General features: G+C 34.4%; 3 protein-coding genes across 4 annotated transcripts; all 3 read left to right on the top strand.

Moving 5' to 3' along the window:
* Positions 1–803: 803 nt before the first annotated feature.
* On the top strand, positions 804–8,581 carry LOC102607008 (dihydroxy-acid dehydratase, chloroplastic). The gene is made up of 14 exons (XM_006489734.4): positions 804–1,642; positions 2,324–2,395; positions 3,134–3,181; positions 4,630–4,784; positions 4,878–5,072; positions 5,156–5,267; positions 5,508–5,577; positions 5,686–5,744; positions 5,864–5,987; positions 6,082–6,152; positions 6,784–6,885; positions 7,147–7,227; positions 7,962–8,120; positions 8,212–8,581. The coding sequence occupies exons 1-14, from the start codon at positions 1,100–1,102 to the stop codon at positions 8,260–8,262; spliced, it is 1,842 nt and encodes a 613-aa protein (XP_006489797.2). The 5' UTR covers positions 804–1,099; the 3' UTR covers positions 8,263–8,581.
* A 1,949-nt stretch (positions 8,582–10,530) lies between these two features.
* Positions 10,531–12,746, top strand: LOC102606708 (chalcone synthase 1). The gene is made up of 2 exons (XM_006489733.3): positions 10,531–10,786; positions 11,474–12,746. Exons 1-2 carry the CDS (start codon positions 10,609–10,611, stop codon positions 12,466–12,468), a joined length of 1,173 nt encoding a protein of 390 aa, XP_006489796.2. The 5' UTR covers positions 10,531–10,608; the 3' UTR covers positions 12,469–12,746.
* A 5,720-nt stretch (positions 12,747–18,466) lies between these two features.
* LOC102631307 (uncharacterized) lies at positions 18,467–23,962 on the top strand. Of its 2 annotated transcripts, none has more exons than XM_052433451.1 (3): positions 18,467–19,015; positions 19,132–21,030; positions 23,362–23,962. In XM_052433451.1, exons 2-3 carry the CDS (start codon positions 19,408–19,410, stop codon positions 23,704–23,706), a joined length of 1,968 nt encoding a protein of 655 aa, XP_052289411.1. In that variant the 5' UTR covers positions 18,467–19,015; positions 19,132–19,407; the 3' UTR covers positions 23,707–23,962. The 2 variants fall into 2 exon arrangements, with proteins under 2 accessions (XP_052289411.1, XP_052289412.1); XM_052433452.1 differs by having other exon boundaries at positions 19,115–21,030.
* The last annotated feature ends 2,544 nt before the right edge of the window (positions 23,963–26,506 follow it).

The raw sequence follows: 26,506 nt of genomic DNA, 5'->3' as shown, positions 1-26,506 counted from the left end.
ATCAAATATTTATCAAATTAAAGACATTGCTCTTTACACATACATAGATTACAAATTACACATATCAAATTCGAAAACAACTCTTATTTTTTTCCCAATTAACTGTTGTGGTATAATGGAAAAAAAACAAGATAACATTCCCCATAAATCCAAAAACTTGAAAGATTATGGTGTGTATGTGCATGTAAGCACGTTTGTGTAGAAAAAGACATCTTTCAAATGTGCAATGTTGTTCCAAATTTAACAGTTCAAACATGTGCATGTGATCAATGTTATCCCAAGCCAATAAACAGTTCAACATCGATCACATGCACATATGCAGATTATAATAAATTACACATATGAAATTAAACATAGCATATTTTCACTTCAGCAATATGTCATAGATTAAAAATTACACATATCAAAATCAAATACTACAAATTGGCCAATTCAAATTAAGGTCGAGCTCTCATCAAATTATTTTAACTTATTTTTTTTAAAGCACAACAAAAAATTTATAATCAATGCAATTATATTATAGGATCAGGCTACGGTGCAACTGTGGTACCGTGCCACAGTTGCACCCAGCCGTTGGATGCACTTGAATTGGTGAAGTCTACTGGTATCCAACGGCTGGATGCAACTGTGGCACGATACCACAGTTGTACCACAGGTTTCCCCTATATTATAATCAATTGATTAAATTGATAAAATGAGTTTCTATTTTTTGTTCTCACTTCCACAAGTTGCAAGCTGTTTAAGTGAATTCTATCGAAAGCAAAACTTCAAAAAATCTCTATTTCTCTCTAATAAGAAAGCCAATTTGCCTAAATTATACCTTTTACAGCACTCTGCAATCTTAAACCCTAGTTAACTGAACCGAACCCAATCAGTTTATTAAACCCCCATTAGATTAACTCAAATTCCAGAGTAATACGCAAGTACGCATCACGTGCTAACCTGCATATTTCCAAACTCAAAAGCCATAAGTGTCAAAACCTGACGCTGCTGATAAAAACGTCTAAAACCCTCCGCTTTCAACTCTCGCTTCTAAACCCACACTCCCTCTCCCAGTCCAGTCCCCACTTCAATTTTCCGCCAACCCCCACGCGCCACCATGCAATCCGCAATCTTAACCCCACGCACCGCCACCTTCACCACCCCCTCACTCCCTCTCACACACACCCACTCCACCAGAAACACACGCCGCCCCACCTCCCTCCGCGTCTCCGCCGCCGTGAACGCCGACCCATCCCCGCCGCCCACCTCCACGACGTCCCCGCCAAAGCTCAACAAGTACAGCTCCCGCGTCACCGAGCCCAAGTCACAGGGCGGGTCCCAGGCCATTCTCCACGGCGTGGGGCTGTCCGAAGCGGATATGTCGAAACCCCAGGTAGGAATATCGTCCGTGTGGTACGAGGGGAACACGTGCAACATGCACCTGCTGAGGCTGTCGGAGGCCGTGAAACGCGGCGTCGAAGAGGCCGGAATGGTGGGGTTCAGGTTTAACACGATTGGCGTGAGTGATGCCATATCCATGGGGACTAAAGGAATGTGTTTTAGCTTGCAAAGTAGGGACTTGATTGCTGATAGCATTGAGACTGTCATGAGTGCTCAGTGGTATGATGCCAATATTTCTATTCCTGGTTGTGACAAAAATGTAAGCCTTTTTTTCTTACAATTATAGGTCTCTTTTTTACTTCATTTTCATTTTTATTTTTATTTTGTCTTCTGGGTATCTTTTGTTGTTGGTAACCTTGTGAAGTTTTGTCTGCATTTATTATATTTGTCATTCTTTTACCGATTTTGACAACGTGGGCATTCGCGAGGCCAGGTTTCATGTTTTTTAATTATTATAATTAATTAATTTTTTTTTTTTAATTTGGGTTTGGGGGATAGTTTAGAGTTCAATTTCTGGTACTAAGCTCGAAGAAAGCTTGGTTTCTGTTTTCTTTACAGGATGGTGTGATATAAAAAGGACGTTGAGTTTCATCTCATGAGCAAAGACAATTTAGTTTTTGCTCCTATGGTTTTCAAACTGTATTGGAGGTTGGATTTCCTGAGTTTGAAAATTAAATATTGCATTATTTGTTTAAAATTAAATCATTTTCCTAAGCAATTAGCTGCTTTTTTATCGTTAAATATGAATAAGGTGTAATTAAGTCATGGTCTTTGTAAGACAGTAACTGCTAGACCGTCTCTGTTTCTCCACCCCTCTTGTCTTTTCTTTTTGGCTCTTTGATTGAGTTGAACTTGGGTTATGTGGTACATCATGCGCATATAAGCTGTCTACTCCATTATTTTTGCAGAATCTGAACTTAATGGTGTTTGAATTGTGTAGATGCCAGGTACCATTATGGCTATGGGGCGGCTCAATCGACCTGGTATTATGGTTTATGGCGGAACAATCAAGGTCAGTAACCATTCTTTTCTACGTACAATATCCTTTTTTTCTTTTCTTTTGTTAATGGTAAGAGAAACAATCTATGGATATTGACATATCTAAGTATGTTTTGCTTTGACATGCAATTTGAATTAGCTATATGGAAATTTTTATGAGCCTTGTTTCAGGAAGATGCCGTTGGACCTTTTTTGCTGTATTTTTTACAGTATTTCTTTCTTTATGGTCCTTTAAGATGACTCTCTATGTCTTATATATATGTGATTGGCTGTCATTTTGTGTTAGGTCGTATTTGTGCAGCCATAGTGAATTTCTTCCTGGTATACGATAAGATAAATGGATTTACTTTTGCAGTTGACATGACAAATTTTTATTTTTCGTTCTACTTTTATTTTATTTTTTTCGATTGAAATCATAAGATTTAACATCTAATGACTGGTTTTCATGCTGATTTAAGTCTGTTGAGAACAGTGCAAAAAACAAATACGTTATCTAATTTAGTATGTATGCTTATTATTATTGATATAGCAAGATGCTCATTTATGACTGTAATCTAATTTCTTGATTTTAAGAGTTGCAATGTTGAAACTTTGTGTTAACACGACATTTCTTCTACGTTACTGATTTGTCAGATGCAGTTGAGTATTAGATACATGTAATCTACTATCAGTTCTGGAAATTTTATTAAGATTTGATTCTTAATATTTTAAATGTACATGTAATCTAATTTCTTCTATGATTCTTTTGCAGCCTGGCCATTTTCAAGGCCATACGTATGACATAGTATCAGCTTTCCAGGTATGCTAGAATTCACTTTCAATATTTTTTTTTTTTGGGTGGTTGAATACATCTGAAAACGTCCAGGAAAAATTTACATTGTTAGCTAGTGTTTGATTTCTCCTGATATTTTTTGGTCTCTGTTCTTTTTTTCTTATTTGATTCCCTCAATGATTCTGAGAGCAAATTTAGAATGAGAAACTGCCTAGATTTTGGAATGCTTCGGATTTATGTGTGTTGTAGTATTCTGAAAATGCAATTTAGTTAAGCATCAATATTTCAGTTCGTGAACTCATTCTCCAAGTGAGTGGATTCACCTTTTCTTGGAATTTGAGTGTCTATAGTAATCCTTTGTTTGGTTATGCAAAGAAAACTTTCAAAAGAATGCTTGGATGGGTTGCAGCTCTTTCATTAAATAAGAGCAAAGACTATAAGATTCACATGAGCAGACGGTGTTAAAATTTGGATGAAGTTTGTGATGGTAGAGTTCTATTTAAACTTTAGTTTAAGGTGGACTTTTGTTTTGGGAATTGTTGAATGGATACCGCTTATGGTTTAAGAATTTGAGTATAAAGCATTAGTACATTACCCTATTATCAGGGGGAGTGTAAGTCAGAAATACTCTAGGTTAGAATATCAAATGATTAATCTGTTAAAGTTGCAAGGGAAGTATGCTTGCAACAGATGCTGATTGGTTTTTTTACCCTTTTTTTAATTTCTTAAATTTTGAAAGAAATAATTCCTCAACACATCTTCTTCTTTTTAAGTGAAAAAACCAACTGTTCGTAGAAATAGAAGAATAGAAAAACAAAAAAATACCAGTAAAAGAAGAACATGAGCATCGACCTCATCTCTCTCTAATCTGATTTCCTGAATTTTTCTGCAACTTCTGTTGGACTTAACTAGCTAAACCAAAACAAACTTTCATGTCCTCTTCTCTGTGCAAAATATTATGATATTGCTTCTTTAAAAAAAAGAAAAAAAAGAAATTGATGTTGCTTAGTATTTCATTTGCTCTTAGTTTGGGAATGAATAAGCATGTGGAAATAAGGTCTGGGATTTGTGATCCTTATGAAATATGAAAGAAAAAAAAAAAAAAAACTCACTGAATGATAGAAGTCTTGTATTGCTTGATGCCCATTTTTTGCAAAAATAAACAACATTAAGACCATATTAATGTTCACTTGCCCCTGACCTGGCTTTCCAGGAACTAGCACTACCCAATTGCTTCTAGGTTGGCACCATTGGTTTTTGTGATCCCCAGTATATACTTGATCAGACAGTAGTCTTGCTCCTAGGGTGGTTTGAGTCCCTTGTCTTTCTGCAATTCAACCTTTAAAAATAATTGGGGTTTTTGAAGAAAATACTCGATCTGTATTTAAATTCTAATTTACTTAATAGTTAGGAAAAATTTTTATGATGATTTTCTCAACTTCAATGTCATTGTCATGATGAAATTGTTGTTGCAGGTTTATGGAGAGTATGTTAGTGGATCCATTAGTGATGAGCAGAGAATGAATGTAGTCCTAAACTCATGCCCTGGTGCAGGGGCTTGTGGGGGAATGTATACGGCTAATACCATGGCTTCTGCCATTGAAGCTATGGGGATGTCTCTTCCTTACAGGTAGAATAGTGACTTTGGACGATCACTTTGATTGGTGTTGTCAGGCCCTTCTTTCTTACCTTGTTCCTTCAATTTTTTGTTTATTTCTTAAAGCTCTTCAATACCTGCTGAAGATCCATTGAAGTTAGATGAATGCCGCTTGGCTGGAAAATATCTTTTGGAATTGTTGAGAATGGACTTAAAACCACGAGACATAATCACCAAAAAATCACTTCGTAATGCAATGGTTATTGTCATGGCACTAGGTGGGTCTACAAATGCGGTGCTTCATTTAATTGCTATTGCAAGGTAAGGGATGTCATGCAAGATTCTCCCTGGATACCAATAGTTTGCTTGATATAAAAGATTGTTCAAGTCAAAATTCATGGCAGGTCCGTTGGTTTGGAGTTATCTATTGATGAATTCCAGAAGGTCAGCGATGAGGTACCTTTTCTTGCAGATCTTAAGCCCAGTGGAAAATATGTGATGGAGGATGTCCATAAGGTGTGCATTTTAGCCAAGTATATTTGTGTTTGTTTTACGTAGTATTGAGGCTTGCATTGGTGCGTGTCAGTTGTTATCATTCCTTACTCCTCAACAAAGAAAATTCATCAAGCCTCAAACTGAGATTAGTTTGGTTCATTATCTGATCCTTTCGTCTATTCTGCTCTGTCATTTCTTTTGCCTGACAGTTGAATGTATTGTCCTTTCTTATAATGAAGCCGTAAATGATTGTATTAATAGATTGGAGGAACACCGGCTGTCATTCGCTATCTTTTGGAGCTTGGATTTTTAGATGGAGATTGTATGACTGGTATGATTATGGACTTTTTGTGTGCAGTATTTGCATCGGTAGCAAATTAGCAACTAGTGACATTTTGATGGTACAAGTTATATTAACAAAATACTAGTTCCTCTCCAGTAACTGGGAAGACATTGGCTGAAAATGCGAAGACATTTCCCCATCTATCTGAGGGGCAGGTAGGAAAAATTTTGAATTTTGTTCATAAATTGATCTATTGATTATTAATGTTCTTTTAAATTGTTATGTTTGCAAGTAAAACAAGTAGTGAAATGGTTTTCTTGCTTTTATTTTCCAGGACATAATAAGACCATTGTCAAACCCCATCAAGAAAACAGGACATATCCAAGTATTACGTGGAAATTTAGCACCAGAGGGTTCTGTAGCAAAAATTACTGGAAAAGAAGGGCTATACTTTTCTGGTGTCTTTTTTTGTTTGCTTTGTGTTATGATTTTTCAAATCTGACGTCCAGATTTGTTTTGTTAAATATAGTCCTTAAAGAATCTGCTTTTTAGGTCCTGCACTTGTATTTGAAGGAGAGGAATCCATGATTGCAGCTATCTCTGAGGATCCTATGAGTTTTAAGGTGTGCCTAAGTCTTATATGCTATGTCTACCTTCTTTTTATTTGCTATGTCTATCTTCTTTTTATTATGGGAGTATGAATTAGTAATTGGAATTTGTGTAAACTAAAGTTTCTGAGTAGGTTATTGAAATTCACCGAAACTACGTTATGAGGAGATGCCTACTTTTGGTTTTCTGATATTTGTTGTTTCATTTGTCCCGGCTATAGAAATATTTAATGTTTCTAATGCCATTACATATCTAAAAACCTCTGGTTTCTATCAATTTGAAAGTCTTTTTTAACTTTGAAGGTCAGATTATGCTATCTTCCCTCTATTGTCACTTGTACATTACCTGCTAGCAACCTGCAGGTAATGTACAGTGCATCTACTTTCTGGCTTAGCCTTGCTGCTACTAAAGACAAGTTGAGGGTGTGCTTATAATAGCATACTATTATGAGCCTTCATCCAAATTACATATCTTGATATGTATATTGTAGATATAACTTGATGTATGCTCGTTGTGTAGTCTCCAGCTTGAGGTGCACTTGTTCAGCTTGTGCATGTTTAAGTGGAAGTCATATTTGACACTGGAAAAACTTATTTTATTTTATGTTATTCTATTCTCTTCTCTCTTACATTTGTCACATTTTAGGGAAAAGTAGTTGTCATAAGAGGAGAAGGGCCGAAAGGAGGGCCAGGCATGCCTGAGATGTTGACTCCAACAAGTGCAATAATGGGAGCAGGTCTTGGGAAGGTATTTTAATAGCCAATCTAAGCTTGCTTTATTATTAGAGGATTGTTTTAGTCATCATGAATTGACTCAAATAGCCTTATTACTAGCCTTTTCCAAATTGTTAGATGGCATGCTGCCTTTAATGATCATGGTATACTTTTCACCTTTTAAGATAAATCAGTTTATTATTTGACCATCAATAGTTTGTTTTCCAATAACATTATGCATCTGGTTATACTTTGAAGTCAATTTTCATTTGGATATTGTTAATGAATGTTGCAGGAAGTTGCGTTGTTAACCGATGGAAGGTTTTCGGGAGGTTCACATGGATTTGTTGTTGGCCATGTTTGCCCTGAAGCACAGGTGCCTTTGCTTTTCATTAATGTAGTTTCTATGTTTAGTACTCTGTTTTTCTTCTCCATCTTGCATTTTCATTAACATCTAATAAAGTCAAAACTTGCTCGCTAAAAAGTTTAGGGCAAGATATTCCATTCAGTTTCACTTTCTTTTAGACCTGAAATGTACCATGGTTGGAAATGTGATCTTGGTTATGAGAGAGAGGTCATTTTACAATATAGACAGGCCTCATTGTTTATTTCCGAGAAGGAACTGACAATAAGAGAGAGAGTGGAGTGAAGCCATTTGGTGGACTTCTTGAGAAACCATTATCCTCATTTTAATATTTTTTAAATGCAAGGAGCCGTGTTATGCTAATTTATCCATTATGTACAAAGGGGTTTAGTGTTCATTCTTTGGGGGGAATTTACCGTTCAGGTTATATGGTGTATTTACTTATAATTCACAGCTAGGATTAATTATAAAAGAAAATGATTGTCTGTCTTCAAACGGGAAATATCCTTTCATTCCCTCATCTAGTCATTTACCAAAGGTTTGGATTTTTGGCATGGTACATCCTTTTTGCTCTTCCCTGTAATCATTTCCTTCCAACCTAACAGGAGAACTGTTAAAATAAAAATGACTGTAGATTCTTTGAGGGCGGTTTTACTTTTAGAATTTTCTTCAGTTGAAAAAAAAATGCAATAGTCACTGTCATTCCTTGTCAATATAATTCAGACCGTATTCCAAATTATTTCCAGGATGGTGGTCCAATTGGTCTGATCCAAAATGGGGACATAATCAACATAGACGTGCAGAAGAGGAGAATAGACGTTCAGTTGACAGACGAGGAAATGGAAGAGAGAAGAAGAAAATGGACTCCACCTCCAAATAAGGTTAATCGCGGAGTTTTATACAAGGTATGGAAATGAATATCCTCTTACTGACATATTTGGTTTAGACCATACATTGTCTTTACTTACAGACGGCCATTCTCTTATTAATTTTCAGTACATCAAGAACGTGCAATCGGCTTCAAATGGATGTGTAACTGACGAGTAGGTACGGAACACATTTTTGAAGGGTTATAGAGTATTTACAACCGGCTCAAGACTCAAATCCATGTATGGGTTAGAAACATATAGGGTTTATTACTTAGTATGGCCCTTCTTATGTACTTTTAGGACTCCTCAAGCATAGGTTTTGGGGTTTAGACCTCAATGTTCGAGCATAAGCATGTTCTCTAGGTCCAAACTCTTTTCTTTACTTTTTTTTTTTTTTTTGACTTATTTTCGAGCTCGTCTTTTGTGGTCATCTGTGAGCTTCTTTTAACAATAAGTTTACAAAGTAGAATAAAAAATTTGTATCTCAATTGGTGTGATTGATGATGTGGCAATTTCGCAATAGAACCATATGATAATCAATAATTAAGCTTTATCATTTCTTATACCGATAAATTTTTATTTATATTCCAATTTTGTAAGTGTATCGGTATTCTAAATGAAGAAGTGTTTCGTTTTGTAATGCTAACAGATTTTATTATCCATTTCAACCAGAAATTTGAAGATAGATCCAATTTCTATTTTGCCTTCAACTTCGGACAGCACCAGAGCTCCTGCATTTTTTTCTACATTTATTCTTACAAACATTTCCAAGTCCAATTTTAAAAACCACCTATGATTTTCTACATTTTTTTTTTTTAATTATTGCTGGTTAGCCTTGGAATGTTCATTAAGTTTCAAAGTGCTAGGAAACACACATAAAACGCAAATGTGATTATGAAAACAACAAAATTTGGCAAAAAAATTTGTCATATTTCAATGTCTACTCCTAACAATTTTAGATCAAATTACATGCATTCATTTGAAGTTTACCCAAACACCATCCCACCTGAAGGAGCTTAGAAAATAATGTGGAGAATTTAACATCTCAAATGATAGTCCAAACAAAGCGTTTCTCCAGATCTAAGTTCAACAAAAATGTCCTCATCAGGCAAGAACACGATAAAATTATAAAATTTTAACATAAAATAATTTTATAGCGACAAACTCTAGTACAAACTAATATGAAAAAATATCATTGATTAATTGAAATTATAGATTATTCGTGGCTCTGGAATTATTCATAAACCAACCATTTATATTTTAGAAAAAAAAAAAGATTAATAATACCAGTGATATCAGATCCATTTGGAAGATAATGCAAGCCCTAATGTTCCACTTTGGTGGGGGGGAAATTGAGCACTGTCCAAAAATAAATAAATGAATGTCAATTGTCCAACTAACCATACCAAAGTAGGAAGATTTTCCTACAAACTGCAAAGTCCATAAGCAAGCAATTCAAAGGCTAAATGTGAATGGCCATATAAATAGAATTGAGAATTTTTTGAATCAATTTATTTATTCCTTTGCATCAATGTCCATTTTCAAATTTTTACTCAAACATATTATGTGTGTATGTATAACGACAATTGGCGAAATTAGGAACTTACTTTAACGCAGACTAAGGAATAAATTAAAATAATCTTTCAATAAATGTTATTTAATGAGAGTCGTATGAAATTCTTTAGTTGCATATGAAAACTTTTGTTAGAGACTAATATGAACATCATAAAATTTTACTAAGACTACAAAAAAATTATTTAAGGACAATACGAATGTTAAAGCTTCTAAGAGATTTTTTAAGAATTGCTGGGCCTCATACTCATTTCCCCATAGTACTTTTCCAAGGCTAGCCTTCTCGTAGCTTCGCCTCTAAATTCGCAAATAATTAGACTATTTTACCTAAATTTTTCTCTTTAAATGAAATATCAATGAAAAATTAATCAATATTTATCTAATCCCTAAGTTCAATTTTAATTCATAAATTTTCCTAACTTACCAGAAAATCCTTTAATAAAATTTGTAAAAATATCCTACAATGCAGAACCTTTGTGCCAGTCCTTAAAAAGCTCCAATCTCAAATAATTTTTATAATCTTGATCATTCAAGTAATGTGCCCCTTTTATGAGATTCCAAACTACAGGTCACACATTTTCATCACTAGCATACCCTCCAATCATAAACCGCCACGTATGACCCTCAATCAATTCATCACAACCGTCTGATTTTTGTTTTGTGTGATGATGGTTATAATTTATGGTAAGTGAGGAACTAATGCAACCCCCTCATATCAAGCGGTGGTTTGATAGACAGATTTGTACATTTAAACCAAACTCATGCGTCACGTGCCATCCTACATTTGTATCCACACTGCACCGGGGGGTCAATCACGTGATCTTCAGCTAACCCAATTTCTCCTATTCTTATAAATAACGACCAAACTTTAACGTATTCTCATACAAAGTTATAAAACATCAACAAGAGCTAGATAGGTCTCCGGGAACCGTTCGATTGGAAGCAACAAACAATGGTGACCGTCGATGAAGTTCGCAAGGCTCAACGTGCCCAAGGTCCGGCCACGATCATGGCCATTGGAACGGCAACTCCACCGAATTGTGTTGATCAAAGCACGTATCCGGATTATTATTTTCGCATCACAAATAGTGAACACATGACTGATCTTAAAGAGAAATTCAAGCGCATGTGTAAGATTAATTTTTTTAATTTTTTTTTTTCATTTATAATTCTGTGCCTATGTTTTTTTTTTAATAGGTAGAAAGTGTGTGTTTGTATTCATTTTTTCATAAAAATTTTTATTTTTATTTTTAAGTACTACCAGGAAAAAGACACACAGTGTGAAAATTTTAATTTTATTGACTTGAAAATAATAAATAAAATTAAAAGTAACCGTAGTAGTAAGACATTATCTCTTGACAGATAGGACATGCTGATACAAAACTCCAAAATGGGCTGAAAAAACGAGGTGCTGTGTTTGTACATGTTTCTGAATTAATTTTATTTATTTATTTTAGGGAAAAAAAATTGCGGCACCGTCAGTTAAATTCTAGAATTAGTGGTAATACTTTTATTTGAGGCACCTAATATTGGCAGGCACAGTCACCAAAATTGAGCAAGCAGCTGCCTCAATAGAAATAATTTTACACTCACTAGTCACTTCTTCATTCTATATAGAAATATAATGAATGATGGACCTAACACTGGATTTGGAATCACAGTGATAGTGATTAATTTCAAGATCTCAATTTGGCATAATACAATCTTTGGCTTTAATTATTTGGTACGTGCATAAAATATTGAATTATATCAATTGCTGTGTGAAGTAGGATTACATTATATTAATTTCATTTTAATTCTATTTTCATGAATTTCAGGTGACAAATCCATGATCAAGAAGCGATACATGTACTTGACAGAAGAAATATTGAAAGAAAACCCCAATGTGTGTGCGTACATGGCACCATCTTTAGATACGAGGCAAGATATGGTGGTGGTGGAGGTACCGAGGCTCGGCAAAGAAGCGGCCACCGAGGCCATTAAAGAATGGGGCCAGCCCAAGTCCAAAATCACCCACTTGGTCTTTTGCACCACTAGTGGAGTTGACATGCCCGGGGCCGATTACCGGCTCACAAAACTCTTGGGCCTTCGCCCATCCGTCAAACGTCTCATGATGTACCAACAAGGTTGTTTTGCCGGTGGCACGGTGCTCCGCCTGGCCAAAGACCTAGCCGAGAACAACAAAGGTGCACGGGTCCTCGTGGTGTGCTCCGAGATAACCGCGGTTACTTTTCGTGGTCCCAGTGACACCCATCTCGATAGTCTTGTAGGTCAAGCCTTGTTTGGCGATGGTGCGGCTGCTATTATCATCGGCGCCGATCCGATACCTGAGATCGAGAAGCCCATGTTTGAACTCGTCTCTACAGCCCAAACAATATTGCCTGATAGCGATGGATCTATCGACGGGCATCTTCGTGAAGCTGGCCTTACCTTTCACCTCCTCAAGGATGTTCCCGGGCTTATTTCAAAGAACATCCAGAAAAGCCTAACCGAGGCATTCAAACCATTGGGTATCTCAGATTGGAACTCAATTTTCTGGATCGCGCACCCTGGTGGCCCTGCGATTCTGGACCAAGTCGAGGAGAAGCTGGGGCTGAAGCCCGAAAAGCTGCGGGCCACGAGGCATGTGCTTTCGGAGTATGGCAACATGTCGAGCGCTTGTGTGTTGTTTATTTTGGACGAGATGAGGAAGAAATCAGCTGAAGATGGCTTAGAGACCGCAGGAGAAGGGCTTGAGTGGGGAGTCCTTTTTGGGTTTGGGCCTGGGCTCACTGTTGAGACCGTGGTCCTCCACAGTGTTGCCGCTGCTTAAGGTTAAAAAGCACCTATTGGTGTGGTTGGTTTGACTCACTTTTCCCTCCGGCTTTGTTTATTTTTCGCTGTTATTTGGTCTTTATTTTCCTTTTTCTAAAAGAAAGTGTGTCGGGGAAGTAATTATGTTGTGCAATGCATATGCTTGATTTCAGACTTTTTAGATTTGTAGACTGTAATCATAAAATCTGCAGGATTCATGTTTCGGTTTGTGTTATGAAAAAATAATGATTAAGTTTCATGAATGATTTAATGAAAAATGTTAAATCCTTTTTTCTAGAGCCTTGTGTTTGGGTTTTTTTTTTTTTTTTTTTTTTTGGAAGTGCCAAGTCTTAAGTAACCCATGCTTTCTAGATAATATTTTAACCTTAATTTTATATTACCGCTGAAACAAACAATCAATTTGATAAAGCGCAGTGACTTTACAATTATGTTAATTTTAACTCTCAAGGTTTAAGTGAGAAAATTGAAGCATCGAACATTAAAAAATATAAGTATTTTAAAGAGATTTGAATTCATTCCGTACATAATAAGTATAATATATCTTAACTTCTGATTACTGTTAAATCATCAGATTTTATTGATACAATATCCTAAAATATCAATTCTAATTATTGTCATATAATCAGAATTTATTGATATAATATCCCAAAATATTTAAAAATTGTGGTAATAACTAAACCAATACTCAAAATCAAAGACGCGGTATGTAAAAGACAAAAAGGGCATTCATAGTCAACATTGTATTAGATCCTCATGCAATAATGTAAATGTTCCATATTCTTTTATATCACTATCATCGAAGCACATTATTAAATTATTTTAATAATAAAATTTGAGTCCCTGTCTGTCATTACTCGTGTGGGTCATAATCGAAATCTTAATTAATTAATAATGTTGTGACGCTTTTAATTCTAATCCTCAAATTTAAGTCCCCACGAGTTTAGCCGCATCAATAAATGCCAAGCAAAAGAAATTAAAAAACAATCTGTATATTGTAACAATCAAAGCAGCATTATTATTATTTTTATTAGCGAAGATTTTTCAATGAGACCAACTTGTAATGCTTTGTACAATGTATCTCTTTGTTGGCTTCACTATTAGGGTCGTGTGAATTAACTAACATGTCCACATTTCTTATAGAGAATCAATCAACAATTGTGAAGATTGTTTATATACTAGTGTGTTTTTTAATTAATCCTATTATTAATATCATGGATTCTTTTTTTAAAAAAAAAAAAAAAACTGTGGTACAGGTTGGAATGAAAGACATGAGTTTTTTTTTTTTTTTTTGGAAAGAAAAGGAAGAACCAATTTAAATTGGTTAAGAAATGATTCTAGATGATGGAAAGTGATTAATCAAATAGTCATAATCATGGGATTTTTTTGACTTTTTCCTGCATGATTTGTCCCAATTTGAATTGGATTACGGTAAAAGGAAAGGGCATAATCATAAGATGGCAATCGAGTACAAATTCTCCATCATTATTCGACAAAATTTGCCTAATGTGTGTCAAACGAGATTAACCTATTCAACCTCAAAATAATGTAGCAATTTCTTTTTCGCATTATTATAATTGAATAAAATTATTTTATAGTAACTTTTGTATTTTCTAGATAAGAATTTAATGTTAATTGAGTGCTGAATCAATGATAATTAAATAAGAGAAATAAAACCAACAAAGTGTTGGCTCTACTATGGAGTCCCCTTAAGTGGCTTGACTGAGTTTGCCCCCCAATTCGAGTCGCGGGGAAGTCGCCTTTGTTGGGAGAACATGTGCCTCTCTGTTCGAGTGAGGACTTATAGTATGGGTTGTGGTACGGGCTTAAAGGTGCCTCCCATAATTGGGGCCCTCCCCAAGATATCTCGTGATCAAAATAATAAAATAATAATAATAAGAGAAATAAAAATAAATAAATATTTAAAATGATTTTTATTATTGATTCATTATTGAATAGGGGATCTCCACCCTTTCTTCCTTTCGTGGGAATAGTCTAGACAAAGAAATAGCTTTCTCACTTAGCTGAGAAAAAATGTTTTCAACAAGAGGAAAAGTTTCAATTTTGTAGAAAAGTATTAGAAGCTTCATGAATATTATTTCTTTTCCATTCAATCACTAACTATACGTGTGCGTGTGAAAACGGTTAATGAATAAAGCAAAATGCTCTTGAAATAATTGAAACTTTCTCTGATTTCTTAATATAAAAAAATAAAATCTTTATTAGAGCCAATGGACACACTGAAGAATTTTTTTTTATATTTTATTTTAATTTTTTTTAAGACCTTGTTGCCATATTCGAATTTTACTTTCGTTTTCTCATATACTTTTCATAATTTTTATTTCTTTCCAAATTTTCCAAATGTTAGATGGTCTGATTGACACATCTTATGGCATTATCAACATGTTAGTGTCCCATCAACCATAGATTATCTAAACTATTAATTATTAACTAGATCTTTTTCACAGATCTTTTTTTTTTAATAAAGATATTTTTAACAAATACTTAACACAAAAATCACATGAAATATCTGTAATGTCTATAACATGCACAAATATTTTGCATTTATGACCATTCTTCCTTCAATTACTTAAAATTATATCAAATAAAATTCCGTTAAATGTTATTGGGTGGTGATGTTTTCTCCTCAATTCGCATAAACTCAACCACATCCAAAAAATTAAAAATTAAAAATTAAAAAAATCGCATTATTTTTAAATTTCAAATAAAGAAAAATTTTAACATTTAACCAATTTTATTTGTGAAAGTGGCAATAAGCCAATTAACTCATCATTAATTTTCATATCATATAACTTAGGTCTCTTGATCATCTTTAACCATTAAAATATCTTTAGTATAAATTTAATTTGACTAATTTACTCTTATTAATTAAAAGTATCAAAATACAAACAAAATTGTTTATATTTTAATTTCAACAATTATTTTATTTTATATAAAATTCAAATTAATTATATAATTATTATTCTTTAAGAAAACAAGGCGAGTTTATATAAACTTTGGGTGAAAATATTCCCAACCCAATGTTTTTATTTCTACTTAAAAATAACTACATATGCAAAATCCATTTATTCTTCCCCCCCCAAAAAAAAAAAAAAACTAACTAACTAACGGTCTATATGAACCACCCACTAGTCAGGTGATAAATAAGGATGGCTATGGGAAGAGGAGGGGAGGGGACCAATCTCTCTGTATCCATCCCTGATATTTTGCGTATGTTCCCGTCCCCTCCTCATTCCCGTCAGAATTATTTGAGAGAATCTTTATCCCCTTCCCAAATAATAACAAATGATGTCTTAGGGTTCCCGATTCCTAAATAACGAATACATATTTTTGTTTTCGATTTTGAGTTAATTATATTAAAATAAAAAAAATTCAAATAAAAGTAAAGTTCGAAATATATCTTACATTAACATTGATCCATTACAAAAGTCACATGCAAAATACAAATTATCAAAATAATTATCTTTGTCAATCTTCATAATCCTACAATAAAAAGAAAAAAATTTACTTTTATATCAACAATAAAATAAATGAAATAAATGTAGATACTTAATTAATATTTTTAATAAAACAAAATTGAAATTAAAACAAAATTTTTGGGCTAATAGAATCTACTCGGTCTTTTTAATGTTCCAAATAAAAATTTAAGACTTTAATTAGTTAATTAGGCCTAAAAGTTCAATAATATAAATATTTTGATATTTGTTATTTTTACCAATATTTATAATTTTATAATATAATTTAAAATTTATTATTTATTTACTAGTAATTTAAAAAATAAAATTAAAAATTAAAATATGGGAAATGGGGAGGGGATGGGGATTCCATCTCATCCCTGTCCCTTCCCCGAAGAAGAAACTGGGTAAAAAAAAATTTCTGTCTCTTTTCCGAATAAGAAATTGGATATAAAATTATCTTCATACCCTCCCTGAATAGGAAAAATCTCTGAGGGTACCCGTCCCGTGGGAAGTTTTGCCATCTCTAGTAATAAACAACTTCTCTTTTTCACATTTGTTAGATGAGATTCAAGTCTTGGTTCGTATTGGTGAAATTAAAATTTATTTTCAAAAAATAATAAATATACAAACTCATTTAATAAAGAGATTTTCAATAAAATGAAGATCCCAATAGATTTATAATATTAAAATAAACATGATCTCATGACTCGAAAACCCTTTTTTGTTCTGATATATATATATATATCAGAACAAAAGCTTTGAACTTTATAAATAATAAATTGAAATTACCAAAAGAAATGTTGTTAAAAACTTTTTTTGATGGTCTTCGGCCTCTTGGGAAATCGAAATAGTACCAAACAGAAGCAAGCTGAAGCTGGGGTGGCCGGATCACTTTTTTGGGCCTGTGCCACCACAGTCTTTTGTCTGACGATATGCCAACAGACTCATATGGGCCCCACTGCTGTTTTGGAAACATGTGAATTAAACTGTAGCCATTAATCCTTCAATTAACTACTCATATTTTTGGACGTTTCTGTATTAACTTATTACATTTTACGTTTTAGAATTTAATTAGGTTATTAAAGTCTAATAACCTTGAAAGGGGCCTAAGTGAATATTTTTGAAAATAAGAATTATTATAACCATTTCGTCAAATTATAGACGTTGTTATCTTTTCTTAATTAATTAATCATATGCTTAATTATTTGAATTATGTAATAATTGAAAAAAGGAAATTGGAAAGAAAGTGCCCTTCTTTCCTGGCTCACATGCTGGTCTTGCTAATTCAGGTATAATTTGCAGATTGGATCATCTATTCTGCTTAGGGTAATTTTCATTTATCGCCCCTTAGCTATCTCCAATCGACATACGAATGGATTTTACGTCCAAATTAACACTAATCTTCCTTAGATCAAATATGTTTTCGTTTGTTTGATTGTTACCATTAAGCACAATTTCATAACTTAATAAAATTTCTTGAAATTTGCTTGAATATGTGGTTAAATGCATGTGCTTTTAAATGGTCTTTACCTTCAAACAAATTATGAAAAATTGTTTTAATTTTTTCACGAAATGTTAGTCCTTTCAGATAACTTTTAAGTTAAACTTGATGCAAATTCTGAAAATTTACTTTAATATTTGATGAAATGTAGGTGCTTTTGTATGGACTTAAGTTTAAAGAAAATTAGTTGATTTTTTGCGGAATGGAGGTTTTGTCAAATGGTTTTAAACTTGAAGTATATTTTAAAATTAAAAAATTTACTTGAGTGTTTGATTAATAGAAATGTTATTGAATCGTTTTATTCTCTACTTTTTGTGATTTTTTTTTTTATCTATCATTATGTGAGCTTATTAAAGACTTCATGTAACTAAAATTTAACTTAATGCAAATATGAAATATATTAAAACATATTCTTTAATATTATATGACTTATGCCATAAGCCCATAAAGCAAAATATTCCTTTCCAACTCTACTTTTACGTTGCAAAATAATCACTCACACTGTCACACAGATATCATTTTATTAGGTATTAGATTTTGATTTTTTTTTTTTAAGTTTCTTTCATAATAGTCAACTGCTTGGACTAAAGGAGGTTAGTGCTAATTTGTACATAGAATCCATCTATGTCTGGATTGAAAATAGTTGAGGGGAGGTCAGTGAAAATTACCCATTCTACTCCCTGTTATTAATCTATTTATTTTAATTTTTTCAATTATAAAACATTACGTTGCATAAAATTTTGACTCTTGACAGATACTAATCCTATTGACTAAACATTTATGAATAATTTTTTTTTAAGAACTTCTTTCTTACGACAATTCTCTATTTAATTTTCAAACTTTATATTGTATTTTAACGATATTTAACAAAAAGTCAATAAAATTCTCTCTAAAAAAATGTAGAAATTTTGAAAAAAAAGAAGAGAAATAACACTTTAATCACTGGATATTACTGTTAAGCCCCACTATTTTATTCTCTAATCCCTTCATTTATTTATTTATTATTATTATTTTCAATTGTAATCATTTCATGTTATTTTCTTGTTCTTTCAACTGTCACGGAGAAGTAAACTCCCTTTATCCCTGTCTTTTTGAAACACTTGCAGGAGTCTTTTTACTTTTGATTCTTCTTTTTTTTCAAAATCACAAATTTTTGGTTCTTGCTTCATATGCTGGGGGTTCTATATAGCTTTCTTGTATTCCTTTCTTGATTCATCAACATCTTTCTTTCTTTCTCTTTCTTTTTTTAATAAATAAAAACACATTTTTTTTGGTATTTTAAAATTTCGTTTCACACACCCACATGCATGTTCTTGGGCTTGTCTGATCTGGATTGGATCACAAGGATCTCTTGTTTTCTTCCTATTTTCCTTATTCCACTTCATTTTTTTTTTTTTTATTTGAAGAAAGAAATAACACGCAAAGAGGGGTATAACAGCATACATAGGTGCTTAGTGGGGTTTAGAGCTTTTGAGTTTCTATTTTTAGAAGCAATCTTGGATTCTTTCTTTTGGGGTTGTGTTGTAGAAGGTGCAATAGGAGAAGGAAGCAAGCAAAGGAAGAAGAAGGTGAGGGTTTTCTTGGATCTCTGTGTTGGACCCACATGACAAGATTCTTTTCTTTTTGTTTCTGTTGATAGTTTTTTAACGGTCTCTCATTTTCTGTAGTTTTCTTGTGCTCTTAGGGTGCTACTTGAATTGGGGGTGATTCATTTTTAGGTGGAGGTTTCAAAGTGCTTCTCATTTAGTAGCAATTGGGAGCTAGGTCTGTTTGATGTGTGTGTGTGTATGTGTATAAAGAATTACTTGGTGGGGTTGGATTGTATAATTTGGAAATCTTTTAGGTTTTCAATTGGGTGGTGATCTTTTGGATGGAAGTTGAGACCTAGTGTTGGATGATTGGATTGGTTTTTGGCGGTGAATATTAGTGTGAGTTGATATAGTATAGCTACTCCTGGGGCATGGCGGGTATAGATGTTTCTAAGTATGCCCACAGCCCTGTGCACAAGGCCATTGCCACGAGAGATTATCCCAGTCTCAGGAGATTACTTGCTGGTCTCCCAAGGCTTAGTAATCCGGCTGAGATTCGCACTGAAATGGCTTCTTTGGCTGAGGAAGAGAAGGCTGATGCCATCTCTGCGGCGATAGATAGGCGGGATGTCCCCAATCGGGATACCCCACTTCATTTGGCTGTCAAGCTTGGAGATGAGACTGCAACAGAAATGCTAATGGTTGCCGGGGCTGATTGGAGTTTGCAGAATGAACAAGGTTGGAGTGCACTTCAGGAAGCAATTTGCAGTAGAGAAGAAGGGATTGCCATGATTATAGTTAGGCACTACCAGCCATTGGCTTGGGCAAAATGGTGTAGGAGGTTGCCCCGCTTGGTTGGGACTATGCGAAGGATGAGGGATTTTTATATGGAAATAACTTTCAACTTTGAGAGCTCTGTGATACCTTTCATTTCGAGGATAGCTCCTTCAGATACTTATAAAATTTGGAAGAGGGGTGCCAATTTGAGGGCAGATATGACTTTAGCTGGATTTGATGGATTTAGGATTCAACGATCTGATCAGAGTATTATTTTCCTTGGTGATGGGTCCGAGGATGGGAAGATCCCTTCTGGATCACTTTGCATGATTTCACATAAGGATAAGGAGGTCATGAATGCTTTGGATGGTGCTGGTGCTCCAGCTACAGAAGAGGAGATTCGGCAAGAAGTAGCTGCAATGTCCCAGACTAATATATTCAGGCCTGGGATTGATGTAACTCAAGCAGTTCTTTTGCCACAATTGACATGGAGAAGACAGGAGAAAACAGAAATGGTGGGTGCATGGAAGGCTAAGGTATATGATATGCATAATGTGGTTGTTAGCATTAAATCCAGGAGAGTCCCTGGGGCCATGTCAGATGATGAGTTTTTCTCGTCTTGCAACGAAAATGAGACAGAGAGTGAGGATCTTAATGACATTTTAACAGAAGATGAAAGAAGGCAACTTGAAGTTGCGCTTAAACTGGATTCATCAGAAATGAGCAATGAGAATGGTGATGGGATTATTGCACACCGACATAGTTGTTATGAACATAGAGAGATTCCTATTGAAGAGGTGAATGGTCGTAGAAATGGCGAAACTAAACAGGAAAAGAAAGGGTGGTTTGGGGGATGGCGGAAGAAAGATTCTAAACCTGAAGGGCCAAAGAAGATTGCGCCGCCAAGAAGTTCTCTCTCTGTTGATGAGAAGGTTAGTGATCTACTAGGGGACTCTCCATCTGGAAATCAGATTAAACCAGGAAGACATTCTGTTGAGATTGTCGCAAGGGATGATCATAGAAGAGGAAAAGAAACCAGGACATCTACTTCTGTGAGCTCGGAGAGCGGACATCGACGCAAGGGTGGTGCTAGTGCTAGCCGTGAGAATGAATATAAGAAAGGGTTGAGGCCAATTCTTTGGCTTTCCCCAAACTTCCCGCTACAAACAGAAGAACTCCTTCCTTTGCTTGACATTCTTGCAAACAAGGTTAAGGCAATTCGTCGTTTGAGAGAACTTCTCACCACAAAACTTCCCATGGGAACCTTTCCGGTGAAGGTACGCTACTCTTTAATTCCTTATTCTTTTATTATATTTCATTTCTTGCATGGCTAGTAGGCAATTCTTTATTGTTGTTATGTTCTTTTGGTTGTTTGATAAATGCTCTTCCTTTTAGAATTGTGGATTTTACATGTGTTTTTCTGGGTAGATGGAGAGGGATGTGGGTTTTGAATCTGAGGGCAGTTGTTTCAAGTTTGGTTTTATGTGCCTTAAATGAGTCTGAAAAATGTTTGGTCTCTTGATGATTTATAGAAGTTGCTTGTCAGAATTCTATCTTCTGGCTTGCATATCTGACTTTTTACTCTGAATAAAAAATGACATAATTTGCAGATTATGATGGCTTGCTTGATTCTTCTTTATCCAATTTGCCACTCTATTGTTAGTGGGTATGTCTTTGAAATTGAGAGATATGTCAATTAGATGCCTAGGCTTGGTGTAATCAACTCTATGCTGTGCAAGCTGGTTCAAAATTTTGTAGGTAATAAGCCAGACTTGAAGCTAATTGACTTGACTTGTTTAGATCTTCAATTATAGGAATTTGACAGTAGAACTACTGGCTATATGTACATGTATGGGCATGTCCTATTATGGTTTAGGCTTCTCCAATTCTGCTTCTATATTTTATTCTAAGGTCATTGGCATTTTCTCCTTATTTCAGATTATCTCTGCCCTTCACGGCTTCAATTTTAGCTTCTATCCTTCTGTTTTCTTTTTCTTTTTATCCTTTGATTTATGCTATCAGTGGAGATTTTTGTTCCTCTTTCCCCTATGCATGCTTCAGCGCTCTATCTAAACTGATCATAAATGCTTTCCTGATAAGCCACATAATAGAATTGCTGGTAATTACTATAAGAACTAGTTGAATGAAGGTTGCACAAGTTGAGATTATCGAATCGAAGTTGTAAGTTTGAAGCAAATGGACCATTCAGCTGCAACGCCAGACATACTGTATGTGAACAAAAATACAGAATTATCAAAATGGATCAGCATTTGAGTTAGGGACTTCAAAATAGGATACAATTTTCATTATCAAATGCATTTGAAACAAGCTAACAAGAATTGTTTGAGGAATGGAGGATAAATGTTGAAATTTATAAGTCACATAAATCTTTCTTGGATTTGGATTTGGATTTGGATTTAACAATTAAGATGAATTTGGCAGATCCATTTTGTTCTTTGTCTTGGCAGATCTTGTATTTAACTTCGCATTGAAAACTGGATTTCGTGATTTGACAGGATCTCAGGGTAAAAGAATCATGAAAGGAATCAAATGGCCTTTTAGATGCTTGGATGTTTTAAAACTGGAGTGGGATTTAAACTGACTGCCACTGAGTTATCATGGATTGAAAAATTGTATGCAATAGTGTTGAGTAATTTTTTTTTTAATGGAGTCTAAAGTTTTGAAATATAGATCTTTCATTGAAAAATGCTAATGCTGAAAGTGTATTTGTTTTCTATATATATTAATATCAGCAAACAATCAGGTATCTTCTTGCCAATCAATCTAAGTTCTTGATCACCTTCATTTTCTAATAACCTCATTTCGTGGAGGGTGAAGTCAACAATCACTCAAATTGAGCAGCCTACCTGTGAAAGAATGCATCCACCCTGGATGCTGATGCTCTTTTAGAGATTAGGTTTCCTTATTATGAACATCATCAACAAATGAATCTAGTGTTCTTATATGAATTGCATTGAGAGCTGAAAAGATAGTGATAACCTTCATTTGTCTTTATCCAATCTTAGACACTTGATATCATCTTAAAATCTGCCGGCAATCTTTCTTTTATCTAGCTTAACTTGAGATTTTCTGGATAATCAATATGTAGTGTCATAGTACGTATTTGCCGCGTTAAGAGATTAGGGAACAAACAGATGTGAGGTTAGCTGCCGTATGCAATGTAGGAGTATGTTTCTCATGATCTGAACGAGTCTAGAAATGTTTGCTCGAAGGAAAGAAAATGAAAGGTGACACCTTCCTTCGATGTTCCAAGTAAACCGCAAAGAAGGTAAGCCTGTTCCTTATGAAACTTGGAATCCTAGGTTTCAGATCCTAATCATTGCTACAACTTGAGGCGTTGCACCTCCACTGTTGTGGCTTTTTGAACTCAATAAAAGATAACTTGATAGAAGGGTTCCTTGCTTGGTGTGGATACATTGACCTTGGCAGCGTGAATTTGCCAAATCTTCTGTTTTTTTTTTTCTTGTTTGACAATTTTGCCTATACATTACCTTGAATATTGTTCATTTTCTGTAGTTCCATTCACCTACTGGGGTACCTTAAATGAAAATCTTTTTTGCTTAGAGATCCTTCATTGCTGTATTCAGGTTGCAATACCAGTGGTTCCTACAATTAGAGTACTGGTCACTTTTACAAAGTTCGAAGAGTTACAGCCAGTGGACGATGAGTTTGCAACACCCCCTTCAAGCCCTACTGCTGCAGGGAGAGAAAGCCCGGCGGTGACACAATCCTCAAGTTCATCATGGTTTCAGTGGATTAAAGGTCCTTATAGTCGCCCTAGCTCAACCGCTGTTGGTTCTAGCAGCCGGATAGAAAATATTCAAGATCCATTTGCAATTCCACAAGACTATACTTGGATTACAGCTGAAGCAAAGAAGAAGAAGATGCAAGACAAGAACAAGTCAAAGAAAAGTAGAAGTCAGAATCAATGAAGTGGTGGGATTGAGAGTTTAAAACCCACATGTAATAGATGTTTTAGCATCACTCAGCAGATAAGAGATAGGAAATAGTGTTTTTCTTCAGTCCTGAAATTGTGGATGATCCCATTTGTGAAGGGGAAAATTTGGTATATCATTGTGGGGGTGGAAAAAGAAAAAGGTAAAAAAAGAAAAAAAGAAAAAATGATATTGTTAATTCTTACAAGTGCTTGGCTTTTGATTGGTGGATGTGTACATCATTTAGATTGTACTTTTTGGTGCACTTTTATTCATTTGGATCCACATTGTCTTCCTTTCTTGTCAAGGAAAAAGAAAGATTGTTTTGGGGATAAAATAATACTTCCAAATTAGGGCACAAAAACATACCAAATTTGTTCAATTTCATTACCGGCACCATTTGATGACATGAGTAAGATAATACATTGGAGGAAAAACAAAAACATGGATTCAATTTTAACATGAAAAATGGAAACCCTAATCAATCTGTGCAATGGCTCTTCATAGATGTCGACGATATGATATAAGTGGGAAAATTGAATGTAATCTATTAAATGGCAAGTGTATATTATAATCGAGTGAAGAGTAATTGGTAAAAATTTTCTCACAATCAAACCCAAGATCGTTAGTCAAAATAAAACTATTTAAAATGGTAAAAATTTTCTCACAATCAAATCCAAGATCGTTAGTCAAAATAAAACTATTTAAAAATCACTCAGGTCTTAACGGCGTATTTTTTAAATTAAAAACTTGAGATTTTTAATCTAATATGTTATATAGATAACTTTCAAGGTTAATCTTCATATCCTCTTATGGCACAAGCTTTAAAATATTGTGTTTAAAAACACCAATCACTTCTTTAACCACCGGCTGCTACATATAAAACCACATTTCTCAACTGCAACTATCTGACGTTTTGTCTCATGGGAGTCGTATTTATTTATTATTAGCATTTTCTGGACAATTGAATTGTTGAATGTTGATAACTTTGAAAATTGTTTTTGGCACATGAGTTGAATCGACATCCAAAAATGTAGAAATTTTTTTTTTGAATACTTTCGCTACACCGTATGCTTCATTAATTTATTGATTTTTTTTATCTCTCATAAATATTTATTCTTACATAATTGATAAAAAAAAATACGTATGTCAAGAATTCAACGGATAAAATAATATTCTTAGAAGCATCTAAAACTTTCTCAATTCTGTGATGTTACATTATTCACAATATTTTATCTTCGAGTTTCTAGAATAATTAGTTTGCTTAACCTAACTGCTTCCTAAATCAACTATTTCCTATAGGTCATTTTTGTTTATCACGGGATTATGAAGGTCTATTTTGGCTTATCAATATCATCATTATTATTTTTTTTCAGTTAATATAATATAAATATTTTTGTTTATGTGGTATCTATGTCGAGCTGGACAAGTTTGGGCTTAAACCAAACTGTTTGGCGGATATGCTTCGACGAAGACCAGCAGTGATGAGCAGAATCTGGTAGCAGGGTTCCGCGAACATGTATATCTTGTAAAAGTCTGGTAGCAGGGGAACATGAGCAGGAATGTTCTGCTCGTCCACGAATACGCCATCCGCGAGGCCGATCTCCTGTTAGAAGCATAAAGCCACTCCTGCTAATGGTTGAGGCGAGGAGACCCGGTCAACGGCAATTGGCGAGACGTGCTCTCCAACCCGAGAATCAAGGCACGAAGACCACGCGACCACCAACGATTACGGAAACGGAGCACCCACTTCCGAGAGATGGAAAGGTAATGGACGTAGGTTGAGGGAAGGTCTGAACTCAGAAGAAGCCTATAAAAAGGTGGCCAACGAAGGTAAAAGGATTCGAATTTTTTATATGGAAACGAAGATAAAGAGAGCATTGAATAATCCCAAAAATAAGCCTTAAGATTAGTGGCTAACATTCCCAGGAACACAAAACCTTCATTTATGACTTGAGCGTCGGAGGGTTTACGCCGGGAAAACAACCGGCGTGCTCTGACTCGTTTTTGTGTACGCAAGAATTTTTGGAAAAGAAAGCATACGAGGAGAGATCCTGATCGTGGTCGAGTTGATTGAGCAGAGATCCTAGTCGTGGTCAAAAGAGTAACCAGAATCTCACATCAACACAAACTTAAATTTAATTTTGAAACCCACACTTACACAAAAAATTATAAAATTATACCGAATCGAACTGAACAAAAAATTTAATCAGACTCAAGTGAAAATTTGGTAATATATATATATATATATCTACACTTACTGTTTGTGGAAGTAATTGGCTGTCAGATCATCACTCCCTCTTGAGCAAAAGATGGACTATTCCATTGTAAATTAAAATTGTTGGAATGTGAATTTGATAAGGCAAAATTTCATAGAGAATTCTCTCACCTTATTGTTCAAAATGATCCTTTGTTAGGCTACTCTGGTTGCTGCTATTAACTTCTCAAATTGGGAAGCAATAAGGTTTGGGCTTACCTTATTAGTTTTTAGAGAGCAGGAGTGACTTATCCTGTAAGCAGCTTAGACAGTTGTCTAGACCCTTACTACATATGAATGCCCTAAATTATTTTTTAAAATTATAACTATTAAATTATTCATTTATATTTATTATTATTTTATAATATTCACCATAAATAAATTATCAAATCCTTAGAAAATCTCCTTTAACATTAAAATTAACAATTTTAATCCTATTTATTCCTACAAAAATCTCTATTTAATGTTTTAAAACTCTATAAAAGCCAAACAGTTGTTAAATTATTGTCCATTAATATTTTTTATCCACAAAAAAAAGCC

The sequence above is a fragment of the Citrus sinensis genome, chromosome 9 (genome assembly GCF_022201045.2).
Source record: "Citrus sinensis cultivar Valencia sweet orange chromosome 9, DVS_A1.0, whole genome shotgun sequence".
Lineage (NCBI taxonomy): Eukaryota > Viridiplantae > Streptophyta > Magnoliopsida > Sapindales > Rutaceae > Citrus > Citrus sinensis.
The sequence above is the reverse complement of the archived record's forward strand: the minus strand, read 5'-3'. Positions and strand labels throughout refer to the sequence as shown.